This window comes from Diabrotica virgifera, chromosome 6, assembly GCF_917563875.1.
Source record: "Diabrotica virgifera virgifera chromosome 6, PGI_DIABVI_V3a".
Taxonomy (NCBI): domain Eukaryota; kingdom Metazoa; phylum Arthropoda; class Insecta; order Coleoptera; family Chrysomelidae; genus Diabrotica; species Diabrotica virgifera.
In genome coordinates, this window is record NC_065448.1 from 51695136 (window position 1) to 51710685 (window position 15550).

Below are 15550 nucleotides of genomic sequence, written 5' to 3' on the forward strand. Positions count from 1 at the left end.
AGTCCCTTTTTTTTTGGTAAAAAAATCGGAAAAATCACCCCCTAATTAGTATCTCAAATGAACTTAATCGTTATGACTTCACAAGTTTCTTGACTCGTGTATGTATTGTTTATAGGATCTGTAAGTTTCATCGATTCAAGGTCCTTATTTTTGAAAGGGCTGTAGTTAAAAGGGGTTGAACGAGTCACTGATCACGAATGTTTGCAAATTTAGAAACACCAAATCTTAATCAATTTTTGTCTAACAGAAAAACAAAAAAATACATGATATTCAGAAAAGCAATGCTGACTTTTTTTGTTTTTCGAGATTTTTGGTATCTCTAACAGTTTTTAAGATATTTTTAAAAAAGGTATATTTTTCAAAATTAAAATTTTTGAAAATTTTATTTTAAAACGAAATTTTTTTAAAAATAAGCACTTTGAATCGATGAAACTTACAGATCATATAAGCACAACATAAATAAAACATTTTGTGGAGCGGTAACGATTAATTTCATTTAAGTTGCTAATTAGGGGGTGGTCTTCCCGATTTTTTTTTTGCCAAAACAAAAGGGACCAACTTTATTTTGAGCGTAACTTGCTTAAATTTAATGTTAGAAACTTTTTATAAAAACAAAAATAAAGATTTTTTTAAACGCTTTAAAAAAGTTACCAAAAAATGTTTCCCAATGGGTTTTCCCAAAAATTGCTTAATTTTTTGGATATTTCACTTCGAAATATTCTATTTGAAATTTGGTGAATATGAATCTATTTTTCATTGGCTATAACTCTGGTTCTAGAGGTCCAGAGACCTAACGCGTACACCATGTTTTTTACTTTTTTACATGCTATACTTTTGCCAAGAACGTTTTTTCGATAACATACTTACTTTTTGAGTTATTTGCGAAAAACCGTCTAAAAATGTAGTTATTTTGTTGAAAAATGAACATATTCACTCGCAAATAACTCGAAAAGTGTTGACTTGGCGAAAATGTTCTATAGAACAAAAGTTACTTAAAATTAGTCAGTTTATCCATTTCCGGACTTATTTTGGACATATATTTTTTCACCCCAAGAGGGGGTGAAAGTCGCCCCCAGTGGAAAAGCACACATCGGCACAATATCACTTTTTTTCTTTGACATGTAAGTTATGCGTATGCCAAATTTCATGTCAATCCAAGCGGTTCTTTAAAATTTAGAGCAAAAATCGTGAAAGAATGGACTGCATATGTTTAACGTCAAATTGTGTTCGCCAAAAATTTCAGGCCACTACGCTAGGTGTCGCGTCAGTCATGCACGGAGCGAATAGTGGATGTATGTGATATAATACCACTACTACTACTATCGGTTTACAGCGTTCTCCGACGCCTTCCGACTCCTAACCGCCATTCTTCTCTGTTTAACCGTAGACCTGGAGGGATTTCTCTTTCCTCTAGTTCTTTTTCAATTCCCTCCCTCCAACTTCTTCTCGGCCTTCCTCTTTTTCTTCTCTTTTGTGGTGTCCATGCCAAAATCTGTTTAGGGATCCTGTCATCTGGCATTCTCTGTCCAGCTGTTTTTTTTTTATGTCATCAAGTATTGTATGTGTTACTCCCATCATTTCTCGTATTCTCTCGTTCGGTATCACAATACATATATCATTTTGATGGTAGTGATTATCTCCGGAATAGTATAGTGTTCAGCCTCTTTTTCTATATGCTCCGGTTTTCGCTTAGTCCTATTATTTGTATATTTAAGCGTTTCATTTCTTGAGTGGCATTATCTAATTTTCCTGATTGGTAAAGAGTTTTCATTCCATATACATGGCATAATTGAATTTCGGATTTCACAATTTTGAGCTGGGAGATTCTTCGCATCCCTTGCCCGGGACTAAGGACCATTGCTACATCGTTTCTTGTCCTAGTGATTTCCTAAGGATCTTTAATGTAATAGTTTCCCCTTGTCTTCTACATCCTTAGGCCATTTACCAAATTTTTGGTTTATCCACCTTCGGGGCCTCTTTCTCAACCTTATGACAAAAGGGTGTACTGTCACTTACCAATTCATCCGCCCGAAGCCGTTGATCAATAAGTGGGGGAGTGCATACAGGTGGGGCATTAGTATGACAAAGTCCAATTACTCGTTTGTCGTAAGAGATACGAAAAAAAGTTATTTAGATAAAAGTTGGGGCACTGATAGGACCATAGTTTAAAAATATTCTCAAATATACAGGGGCGTGCATATTGACAGGTTGATACAAACTTATGTTTTTTTAAATGGAACACCCTGTATATTTTTACATTTTTGGATTCTCCTCAATGTTTCCTTTCTTAAAATATATGGTTTTCTAATATTATACGGAGTAGTTTAAAAGATAATTACGTTTTTTTGTTAATTTCGTAGCAATATTTACACCCTGTAGAATTGTAGTGATTTGACATCAAATTTTTATTGTATGTTTAAATGATTTTTAATATAGTCTACTATTGTTAAACATTAACAGTATAGCGAAATGTTAAATTTTAGTATACAGGGTTGGTCGAAACTCGGAATGAGTATTTTCTTAGTTTTCTCAAATGGAACTTTAGTATTTTATGGTATGGAATGGTATTTTAGTATTGTGATGAAATGATATTTTATGGTACTTTTTTATTTCTTAAGCATTCCCTATACTTAAGTGCTTTAATTTGTAAGTTATTCGTGATTCTTTAAGCCAAACATTAATTGCAAGAAATTTTATTAGGTGGCCGTGAAAATATTCAATTAAAAATAATTTTTCGAAAAAAAAATACATCATAATCTGGCCTGATCCTTAATTTATTAATATTGGATGATATATCCAAATAAATTCGTAGTTAAGATTGTTGGTGACAAAATATTAATAAAAACATACAATATTCTACCTAGTCGGCTATGCCACTAAATTTCCTTAAAAATTTGACATTATACTATTTTTATAGTTCCAGTTGCTTTGTTACCATTACTAATATGAATTTTTCTAATAAGGAACTGATAAGATTTTTGTGCTAATGGAGTATAACAAAAATATGCTACTAGCAATAAGAATTTTTCATCAGAAATTCCCTGATAGACGACAACTAAGAAAAGAAACGTTTAAAAATGTACTAGAACGGCTTCAACGGACTGGACACTTAGATTATGATAAATCTGATCGAACAAAAAATTTTGTAAGTGAAAAAAACAGGAATTAAATGTAATCCTTAGTGTCACTGAGGATCTGCATATTAGCAACCGTTCTTACAATCATAAGTATCTAGTCTGTTGAAACCGTTTTAGTATACTTTCAAAAGTTTCTCTTTTTGGTTGTCGTCTATCAGGGAATTGCTGATGATAAATTTTTATTGCAAGTAGCTCATTTTTGTTATACTCTCCTAGCACAAAGCCATTTTAATCAGTTCCTCATTAGAAAAATTAATATTAGTAATGGTAACAAATCAACTGGAACTATATAAATAGTATAATGTCAAATGTTTAAGCAAATTTTGTGTCATAGCCAACTAAGGAGAATTTTGTATGTTTTATTAATATTTTAAGCACCAACAACTTTAATTACGAATGTATTTGGATATCTCATCCAATATTAATAAATTAAAGATCAGGCTAGATTATCATGTATTTTGTTTCGAAAAATTATTTTTGATTGGATATTTTCACGGCCACCTAATAAAATTTCAAGTAATTCTTGTTGCAATTAATGTTTGCCTTAAAGAATTACGAATAACTTACAAACTAAAAAGAACTTAGGTATAGGGAATGCTTAAGAAATAAAAAAGTACCATAAAATATCATTTCATTACAATACTAAAATACAGGGTGTTCCATTTAAGAAAACTCAGAAAATACTCATTCCAAGTTTCGACCCACCCTGCATACTAAAATTAAACATTTCGCTATACTGTTAATGATTAACAGTAGTAGACTATATTAAAAATCGTTTGAATATAAACAGAAAATTTGATGTCAAATCACTACAGGGTGTAGATGTTGCTACGAAATTAACAAAAGAACGTAATTAACTTTTAAACTACCTCGTATAATATTACAAAACCATATATTTTAAGAAAGGAAACATTGAGGAGAATCCAAAAATGTAAAAATATACAGGGTGTTCTATTTAAAAAAACATAAGTTTGTATCAACCTGTCAATATGCACGCAATATTTGAAAATATTTTTAAATTATGGTACTATGTGTGCCCCAACTTTTACCTAAATAACTTTTTTTCGTATCTCTTACGACAAACGAGTAATTGGACTTTGTCACACTAATGCCCCTGTATACCGGCAAACAGTAGGCCAAATTTGCGCCATATCTAGCTTATGAGGATCAATTATCAAGAACCATCTCCTGTCCATGACGGTCGATATGGTCTTTCCGATAAAAGGTACTACCTGTATAAAAACAACCCTACCTTTTGTTATGGGATAATCTAAAATGTCTGCATATAACCGCCAATTTGAACTTTTGTGATAACCATTGCTAATTATTGATTTTTTTTTAATCTTACTTTGACATTATTTCTAATTATTATTAATTATTTGTATTTGTTTAGCTGGAATATCGGATGTCATTAGAAATAATAAAAATGAGAAGACTGCAGGCTACCGTCTGGAATTACGATGCCTTACAAGAGAACGAGTTTATGGGTGGTGTAGAATTAGATCTGAGTTCTTTAGATTTAACGGAAGAAATCAGTGAATGGTATTCATTGGTAAACCTAAGCAGATAGCAGTTGTATCCGGCGTAAAAATTTAAAGATCTATTTCATTTACCGTCATATCAAATATGGAATATTTCATTTCATGAATATGGAATAATTATTTTTTAAAACTATTACTGAGTAGATAGAGACTGTTTATTTATTATTTGTATTCGATATCTGTAACAGTATTTTATTTAATACACTTCTCAAAGAAATTAACACAACATCTTAAAATTGGGACATTTTTGATGTCTCGAATATCCTAAACTTGTCCGATTTGACTGATTTTTTAATATGTTATAGCCTTATTCTTTAACGGTATCGCTGTAGTAATGTTGTTGCTAGACAGGTAAATGGCGTTGTATAGCAAGTGTAACAATCGTACTCTGTTTTTTTCTCCAAGATAGGAACACCCTTTGGAATAACCTAGCATTTATAAAATATTGAAATTAAAACTCAATTGTAGCCTTAGGCTTTCTTAACATTTTGTTTTTTGATTCATTCGATTATGTTTGATAATAAAAAAGATATATGCACTTTTATATTACAAATGAGTATGCTATTTGGTATTGATCAATATCATTCCAAATAATTGATGGATTCGACCGTTACTTATGGGTAATCCTCTAAGCCCATTACTATCAGATATATTTATGAACCAACTTGAAACAACAATTTCTAAACATCCCGTATTTAAACAGTTCTTATATTGGTGGAGATACGTGGATATACTAGTATGCTTTACAGGAACTAACAGACAACTTGACCAATTTCTATCATACATTAATTCACTTCATAGTAATATTGAGTTTACAATAGAAACAGAACAGAATAATTCCATAAAGTTTCTAGATGTAACGATTACCAGACTACACAACAAACATGAGTTCTCCGTATATCATAAACCTACCCATACTGACACAACTATAAAGTTCGTCTAATTTACTTACCGTTGCACGTCATTATTTACGTTAGAGATCTAAGTTGACATTGTTGCCCATTTACAAAAAATTCTTGAATTCATTTTAAATCAAATACATCACACAATTTTTGCGGAAGTGGATTATACAGCAAAACAAATTAATATTCAATGTAAATAAATAAAAACTTTAGAAATAGAAAACAAGAATTAAGTTATAATCTTACGTTAAAGTACGTAATAAAAACAGTAAATATAATGAAACAAATACTTATAGTAAAGAATATAAACAAACATGAAGTGTCATCACCGCAACTGTCAAATAAATGTTACCAATTTATGCCAAAATATCGCCTTCGTTCGATTATAGTTACAGTGTATTCCAAACAAATGTGCTTCATAAAAACGCTTTATAATCCATTTATACAAATTAAATGAAACATATTATTGTGCATTTCTTTAAACATTAATAGAAATCTTTAAATATTATTTCTACGCGTATATAATAAAATATGCCTAGTGGCTGTAACGCCAGTGTACTCGGCAAAGTTTCTAAAAAAGAACACACCTACCGCCTAAATATTTCGTGTTGGTATCATGTGACGTCTCGGGCTATGACGCGGATGACGTGCAACGGTAAGTAAATTTGATGGAGTATACACAATTCATCATCCCATCCTACACAACACAAATTAGCAGCCTACCATAGCATGATACATAGACTGATAGAAATTCCCATGACAAAAAATAACTTCGAGATAGAACTAAACATCATTAAACAAATAGCAGTAAACAACGGCTATAACGAACAAACAGTTAACATAATTTTAAATCAAAAACTCCATAAGAAAGCCCTGAAATTAGTGTATCCACCACCACAGAAAGAACCCAGTACCTTCTGCTCTCTCACATATACTGGCAAGATAACAACAAAAATAGCCAGATACATAAAAAAGAAAGGAATAGTACCAGCTTTCAGAACTAACAACAACTTAAGCAAATATATTAAGAACAATAAAAGCCGAAAGAGAAAGCAACTACAGAGTGGTGTGTACAAACTAACTTGTGGTGACTGTCCGAAAACGTACATCGGTCAAACTGGCAGAACTTTTGACAAACGGATAGCAGAACACAAAAGGGCTTTCAACAATAGAAAAACAGACACTTCTACATACGCACTTCACCTTCTAGATCATAATCATTCTTTCAATGAAGAGTTTCAAATTCTGCATATCCAAAATAAAGGCCTTAAGTTATCTTTTTTAGAATCTATGGAAATTAATAAACTGAAAAATACAGATGTAATTCTGAATGACCAACTCGAGACAAACAGCTCCCCACTCCTCAACCTCTTCAGTTAGAGACTTAAAAAGGCAAACACATTGTAAATTATATCACTTGAGAAAGGCACTCTGCCGAAACAGCTGTAGTCACTTAGTTGTAATAAATTTTGTGGAAGTATAGAAAACAAACGTTTTCAGTGTTTTATTATTAGATCATTCCAAATCTTGAGAGCTACTGTTTCTACCGCTTGTAAGGTTTTAGGAGGTGGCAAACGCTCTTGTAGTCTTCTGCCAATTACGTCCCACAAATTTTCGATCGGGTTATTATCTGGACTAGGCGATGGCCAATTCAAATTTCAAAGATTTACCTGTTGTAAATATTCGGTTACAGTTCGTGCAAAAATTTTGCATTAGCAAAAAATTGTTATCAATATAAACCGCCGATAGCATGGTAGCTAAGTAATTTGTTATATAAGGTTACTGCTGGAACACACATTACACAAATCTACTAATTTTCACAACAAACCAGAAACTTTTTGACTGTTAACAATTTGGCATATATCAAATTTTTAATTTCTCATAGCCTACTTTAGGCTTGTTTATTAAACTAAGCCGAAAATGAGGATATATTGATGAAAAACATGGCTAGTTGTTAAAGTACCTAACTTTTTTATTATCCAACATAAGCGAATAAATCAGAAAACAAAACCTGACGCTATAGTTGGGTTTAAATTTCAGTATTTTATAGATGCTAGAATATTCTACAGGCTGTTGCGAACTTTGAGAAAAAGAAACAGTTTGATTGGTACACCCGATATAGAATAACAATTTACGTGTCTAGCAACATTCTTGAAGAATAAGGTTATAACATATTAAAAAAAATCACTCAAATCGGACAACAGATTTAGAAAATTTGCGTTAATTTCTTGGAGAAGTATACATTAGTATCCTGTTATTTTTGAGGGTCAGTGTATTATCTGTCCTCGTAAACTAAGCCTTCCAGTTGTTTTGGATGGTAATCGTCTCTCAAAAACTGCCACAATCAAATATAAGCAAATTTACGTTGTGTAATTATTCAAAACTCGTAGTTTTACAAAATAACTATCTCCATACTGATACCGATATTGTACATTTTATGTGTTAAAATTTTTACCACTTATATATCAAATATTGCGCACAAATATCTAAACTATTAGTAACAACTTTCGTCCGGTATATACCTATTCGTTTTAATAAAATTAATCATACACATTATTAATCAATGATCCCAGTGGCTAATACAAAACAACGTTATTTTTACATTAATTGAATACTGGGACCACACAAGAAATATAGTTAGGTAAAGCAACTGTCTTAAAACTACCATTATAGTAAAAACAATCTACAATCAGTGGGCGTCAAACAATTGTTACTTTAATTTAATTCCACGTTATTTGAAAAGTAAATTATTTGATTTCCAATTTGCTGGAAGGGTTGACATGGAGAGGATATGACATGTCTACATTGCTTGTCATGGTAGCATAATTTGTAAGCGGGCGATAAATTCAGTTCTTTTTCTTCACTATATTTTCTGACCTTGGTAATGAAATCCATATCTTCTTTTCAACCTGGTCCTTTGGAAACACAAAGAATCTACACATTCCTCTTTCACTATAGTGTTTACAATCCGGGACAAAGGACATTATCAATTTTATTATACAAAATTCACAAAAGTTCCTAACCTTTGCCTGGCGAATATCATTAAAAAACACCGTACTTAGCAGAAAAAGCAGCAGAGGAAGCAACATTTCAACTTATAGGAATTAAAAACACTTGAAATTAGACAAATACTGGCTTTTCAACCTTTGTTTACAAAGTAATAATAACAATATAACAGTCGTGACGTCACACTTCGGCTGTCAGCCTTAAAATTGCTTCCTATTTTTCTATATTTATGTATTATATCAAGACATTTTCTACCATATACAGTATATATAGTAAATTTTTAATAATGTATTGATACATTAGCACAAAGTTAATAGTAAAATTTTAAATAATCTCTTATTTTTGTTAATCACAATAAGATCGTCCCATGCGACATCAGAGTGTACCACGTGACCAATAATCATAGTAAACGCTCCCAGCGGATTTTCGTTCATTATATTGTCATATATTGGAACAATTGAGGAAATTTAATAGAAGTGAGAATTTCATTAAAATACACTCAGGTGCAAAAAAATCGATCCACTGAAAATTTGGTCATTTTTGATGTCTCGAATTTCCTAAACCTGTTGTCCGATTTAAGTGATTTTTTTACCATGTTATAGCCTTATTCATTAGCGGTATCGCTGTAATAATATTGTTGCTAGACAGGTAAACTGCCATTGTATACCGGATGTACGAATGAAACTGTGTTTTTTTCTCAAAGTACGCATCACCATGTGGACTATTCTAGCATTTATAAAATACTGAAATTAAAAACCAACTATAGCCTCAGGTTTTCTTAACATTCTGTTTTTAGATTCATTCGCTTATGTTGGACAACAAAAAAGTTAGGTACTTTAACAACTAGCCATGTTCGTCATCAGTACAGGGTGTTTCTAAATAAGTGCGACAAACATGGCCAGTTGTTACAGTATTTAACTTTTTTGTTATCCAACATAAGCGAATGAATCTAAAAACAGAATATTAATAAAACCTGAGGCTATAGGTAGTTTTTAATTTCAGTATTTTATAAATGCTAGAATAGTCCACAGGGTGATGCGAACTTTGAGAAAAAAACACAGTTTGATTCGTACACCCGGTATACAATGACAGTTCACCTGTCTAGCAACAATATTATTACAGCGATACTGTTAATGAATAAGGCTATAACATGGTAAAAAAATTGGACAACAGGTTTAGGAAATTCGAGACATCAAAAATGACCAAATTTTCAGTGGATCGATTTTTTTACACCCGAGTGTAGTAAACTTCCATTCCGACGATATTCTTGGATTTTTTGCAAGTAGGTAACTCCGCCAAAGGTAATTTCTTCTCTTTCTAGAAGAATACCTCTGCTGATCTTTGCATATGTTATGTTGATTAATCTTATTTTTCGTATTAAAACGTGTTGTGATATACTGGGTACTTTACTAAGACTTTTTTTTGAGAATTGGATTTCATTTCAGAAAAACAAAGCTTAAAATATCCTTCAAATAACATATTGGACGTCAGAATCTAACTGGAGATGTATCTAACGAAAAATTAAGTAACTGCGCATGATGCGCTTACTTTGAGTGCTCTTACTTTGTCGTTATGCTCACAACATACCTGTTCACCTGAAATTTACTATACAGGAAATTACAAAATTTCGTTCGCTATTGGAAGATATGAATTTCTGAACACTTACTGCTTAAAATTTGAAACTAGTATATTCGAAGCACTAAAATTGACTGAAATGTAATGTACATGCAGTTCTAAAATTTACTGAAAAGTACTCCACTTGCGGCTTTTTCTGCACGGTTTAATATGCAGGCCGTACAAAAATCCATGGCAGTATCTTTACATAAAACCAAAATTTAAAAAAAAATGATAACCTGATGATGGGTTTTTACTTTGGATATATGCTCTATGTTTAAAAAGTTCAAAAGCTTCTACTAGTCCAATATCACTCACATAATGTGAATAATCTTTCATAAAAAGAGTATTATTGTCCACTATCATGGTTTCTATAAACAGTTTAAGTTTGATTCATAGAAAATTTAATAAATTAATAAAAACGCTTTTAAATCCAGTATCTTTTTTAAATTTATATTAACTTTAACTCTTCGTATTAGAACATTTTATTTATACTTATATTCATATATTTATTTCTTTTTTACAGTTACACATTTTATTGTTTTGTGTTAGCCTCTCATTTAGAATATATTGTGTATGTCTATCATTATAAAAAATTAAAAAAAGGCTGATTTTCTAAAAAGAAAAACTTAGTGAAATTTGAAAAGGTGCTTGTAAAAGTAAGGAATGTGAATGCCAAGGATTTAAGATTAAGATTACCCCTTATTATAAAATTTGATGTAATTCAATTGATGCATTTATTTTCGGTTGTAATTTATATATTCAATGCTTCTTTATTTAATTCAGTTATATACAATGTGGAAACCACTTATGCAATATCATTTTTTGTCTCCTTATTTTAGAAAATTATAAAACACGCTGGTACCCGTCAACTTTTTAATTCAATTGTATACTTTTTAAACATAAATTTAAATGTATAGGGTGAATCACATAAGTCTAGCATAGTCCATAGTCTTTATGAAATACCCTGTATATTTTTATGTTTTTTAAAAGCTCCTTAATAACCGGATCTCAACGAACTATGTCATATAGTGTCTATTATAAAAATTACAACGTGAAATTGTGAAAGTATTTATAATTTTATTAATATTAAAGACCATTAAAATAAACGTTCAAAATGTTCTCCACGTTGTTTGTTTAAAGTTGGCTATGCTGTATGTATTAAATACTTCTTTCTTGAGATAACCCCGCAGAAAAAATCCAAGGGCGTATGATCTGGCGACCTAGCTGGCCACTCAATAGTATCTCTTCGTCTATTCTATTTATTGGAGACGATTTCGTTAAGGGTAACAAGAAGTAAGTTCTTGCCATTAAACCCTAATGGAGGGTTGCCGTCTCATACTGTAACCAGACATATTCGTTCGGTATTACGTTGGGATATAAGTTGGCCAACGCAGGAGCAATTTTCGCTTTAATCACGCTTAATTATTTTTTATCTACAAATTTAGGATCAATAATAGGATCACGTATGATACCTGCTTAAACGTTCCCCTTTTGAGAGTACTGCTCTTTTAAAAACATAAAAATATACAGGATGTTTCATTACAAATAAGGATTAGCTATTGACTATGGTAGATTTGCGTCAATCACCTTGTACATTTAAATTTATATTTAAAAATCGCACATTTGAATTTAAAAGTCTTCGGGTCCAACAGTTTTTTTTATTTTTAATCCATGCGTGATTTCCACACTGTATATAATATAAATTATAGTTATATAGGTAATATTAGCTAGTCTTACCTTTATATAAAAGCTATATCGACCTCTGATTAAAATTAGAATTTTAATCTTGAAAATCTCTTAAAAAGCATTATTTAGTGCCTAAACCTACTCTTTAATTTTTAGGAGCTCGTTGACTAACAATGTTTTTGCCTTTATTTGAAAATAATTCCACTTGTTTTTTCATTTTCTTGTTCTTCGGTACAAGTAAATTTTGCTCTGTCGGGCAGTTGCTGTGCTCTAGCTCCAATATTCAAATATACATAGATAATGAATCACAAATGCCATTTTACCATATTCGTCTTTAGGTGCCGTCTCCAATATAGGATGGCAATAACTTCTACGAATTCGTCTCTGTTTTGGGCTTTCCCCATTAAGGTTTAGGGGTCTACTCCTGTCCATTCTTCGATATTACGCAGCCATTTTATTTTTGTCGTCTGCCAGGACCGCGTTTTCCTTCTATTTTTATCCTAAATATGGATTGAGCTATGGTTGTACAGAAGGATCCTGAAGATACCATGGACAGACAAAACCACCAATGAAAAAGTACTACGAAGGATGAACACTACCGCAGATTTGTACTCCGTACTCCGTAAAATATTTTTCTTGTACCATTTTTGCTGTAGTATTCCACATTGACTTTACAGATATGTAACTCTTTATAGTCTTCGCCATTGCCTTTTTTCATGTTAAAGGCGTAATACGTTATGGTAGTACATCTTTCAAGCGTAAAATTTCTCACCCGTAGGAACTCCGAAAATTGGGTCCAAATAGAGCTTCTGGACCTCTGCGTGTTCAATGGGACATTTTCCGAAACCAATTTTTTGATTTCTTCACCCGACTGGCATCCAAATCTTGATTCTGATTCATTATACTTGAAAGTTGGATTCATTATACTCCGGTCAACTGACACATCCGAGGTTACAAAAATTGCCATCAAGCTGAAAATTGGCAGGATTGTTCAAAATACCATCATAAATGAAATCTAAAAAGTCCTCATAAATCCGACCCGAGCTAAAAAATTTACGCGGGATCAAAGGTCACCAAATATGGTTTTTAGCGATTTTCAGCGAAACGGTAAGTTTTATCATAAAATTAGTTTTAACAAAAAATGTAGATTAGATAATTATCAATAAAAAATGTCTTATTACTTTTTTTTCTAAGAGCCACCGTTTTTGAGATACAACGATTCAAAAAGTAGTTGTAATCGTCATATTACGTTTCCACTTCCACACCACCTTTGAGGTAGTGTACTTAGCGCGTTTTTTTTAACGTGGTTTTCCCAGTAGGCCTATTCCACGGATCTGTTATGATTGTGTTTAATTTGAAGCTATTGAATAATTGATATTAGCAAGGGTTACAAATATATATAATAGCAAAAATATATATGATTGTTTAATGAAATTTATCTGTGAACAGTGAACCTCTAAACTTTTAATCCTGATAATTTGATATATTATGTACATATGAAAAAAGAAGAAGATGTATAATGGAAAAATATGGTGAGCAACTTGGACAGTCCATAGCGGCCAGCTGCAGCTTTTGAACTGAGTAGAGAGCTGTGGAAGAGTTTGCTATGGAACTCTAAGGACCTCATTGCCTTCTTTATGTATGAATAGAAAACAAAAAGTTGTGACTGGCTAATTGACACCCAAGTCTATGCCATAAAACAAAAAAAAAACAAAAAAAAAATGATAAGTTATAAAAAGCGGTATAAATTAAAAAAAAAAGGGAAATTTATCCAACTGGTTTCATAATTTTCTAATACTTCTGCTTCCTCTTCTCCTTGTTTTTCTTCTTCATCTTCTTGTTCATCCTGGGTGCAAGTAAATTGCCCCAATAATGACACATCGCATGGCTCCTCAATAGAATCAAATGAATCCTCAATTGTTGGTGATTCAACATTGGAGCACGACCGGTTTTGACAATTAGTGCATGCTACCTAACAAAACAGTCCAACTTTTTTGCAACCACATTTAGCGCTACATCCCTTTTTACAGTTGCAAAAAATTGTGTTCAGGAGTTTTTCCGGCGCAGGTGGGAGTAAAGTTTGAAATGGTTCTAATGAACTATCGACTAATTTTCATCACCAGTCTTTTTGATCTAGCTGATAACCAAGCCACACTTGTTGGTAATATACCCGAAAAAGATGCTGATGAGCAGCCGCTGAGGTTGGAGGAAGACAAGAAAACTGCACTTGTTTTTTATTTCGAGTATTTTTAAAGAAATATGCATATCGAAACTTATCTAAGCACATAGTTTTTTAGGCGCTCAATACATAGAGAGAAGAAAGCTAATTCCGTTGGAAATAACTTCGTGTGGAGTTGAATTATTTTTTTTAAACTTCAGCACATTCAAGTAATATAATTAGGTTTAATACATATTTTCACTCCGGAGTAGTACTCAAGACTATAATTAATACCTCGAGGGTGTTACCTACCTGAAGGATTTCACCACCCACGAAGATAACGGTATAATTTGCATCATAGTAAACAAACTAAATTTGCATAAAGTTTATTGTATATTGAAATGTTTATTAGTACTTAGCAATAAAAATTTTGCCTAGAAAGTTGGCTTTCATTATTATGTTCAAACCCTTCTGAGAAAAGCTATTTTTGTTGGGAATAAGCCGTAAAATTGAAATAATAATTCTTATTATTTTCGCGTTATATTCACTTTGTAAAGATTGTTTGTTGACACTGTAATATAATACAGCTTATATATTGCATCCCTCGGTAGACCGCAAGCTATGTAGTAGAAACATTATCATTATTTATATCTTATATTATTATGTGTAATATAAGTTAAGTTGACCGATAGAATATTATGTTTACTTGTATTACAGCTTCAGTGATGTATACACGTGGTGTACTAATATGTACATATTATGACGATTGGAACTCTTTCAACTCTTTGAATCGTTGTATCTCAAAAACTGTGGCTCTTAGGAAAAAAGTAATTCATTTTCATTTCATTTATGATGGTATTTTGAACAATCCTGCCAATTTTCAGCTTGATGGTAATTATTGTAACCTCACTCCTATTTTTGAGTCTAACTAGACCGGTCTATTATATCTGTCCAAAATTGATTACGCCTCGATGACGTTTGCCAAACTGACAACAATAGAATTACCGGACACCTTCGTGACGGATCTGTCATAATTTTGTATTTTGTCGCTGAGAAATCACGGGCAGGAAGGAGTTTTGTCAGTAGGAAACGTGGCGTTATATCAGTTAAAAATAGTCTAGTAAAATAGTGACTTAAAAATTTGCTACCTACATATTAGTTTATTTCGACTTATAAAAGTGGTTCATCCATACCCTCATCAAAAAATTGTGACGTCGTTTGAGAGTAAAACGTCCATCGGATGACGCTTATGGTGCTCTAAGATAACTTAAGGGCACCCAAAGTCCCATTTAACGACAATGTTAACATTATGTCATATAGCTATGTAATCAAAGCACTAGAGACCTAATTTTTATTTTGAAACTGCATGTATTGTTTAGTCCCGCGTAGATTTTTGTAAAGTTAGAGCGAAAGAAACATTTATTTTAAAATTTTTTAAAATACTCTTACAAAAAAAAACCCAAAAAAATTTAGATTTTATTTTTTATTTTACTTGTTTTTGTA

The 15550-nt window shown here is 31.8% G+C and overlaps 1 protein-coding gene across 2 annotated transcripts in view; it reads left to right on the forward strand.

Annotated features, from left to right (window-relative positions):
* Positions 1-15318, forward strand: part of LOC114325900 (phosphatidylinositol 4-phosphate 3-kinase C2 domain-containing subunit alpha) — a 285129-nt gene extending 269811 nt beyond the window's left edge. For both annotated transcript variants that reach the window (XM_028274045.2, XM_028274046.2), the window contains exon 26: positions 4531-15318. In XM_028274045.2, the coding sequence (XP_028129846.1) occupies positions 4531-4707 (177 nt within the window). In that variant the 3' untranslated portion in view covers positions 4708-15318. The remainder of the gene's footprint in view (positions 1-4530) is intronic.
* Positions 15319-15550: the final 232 nt, after the last annotated feature.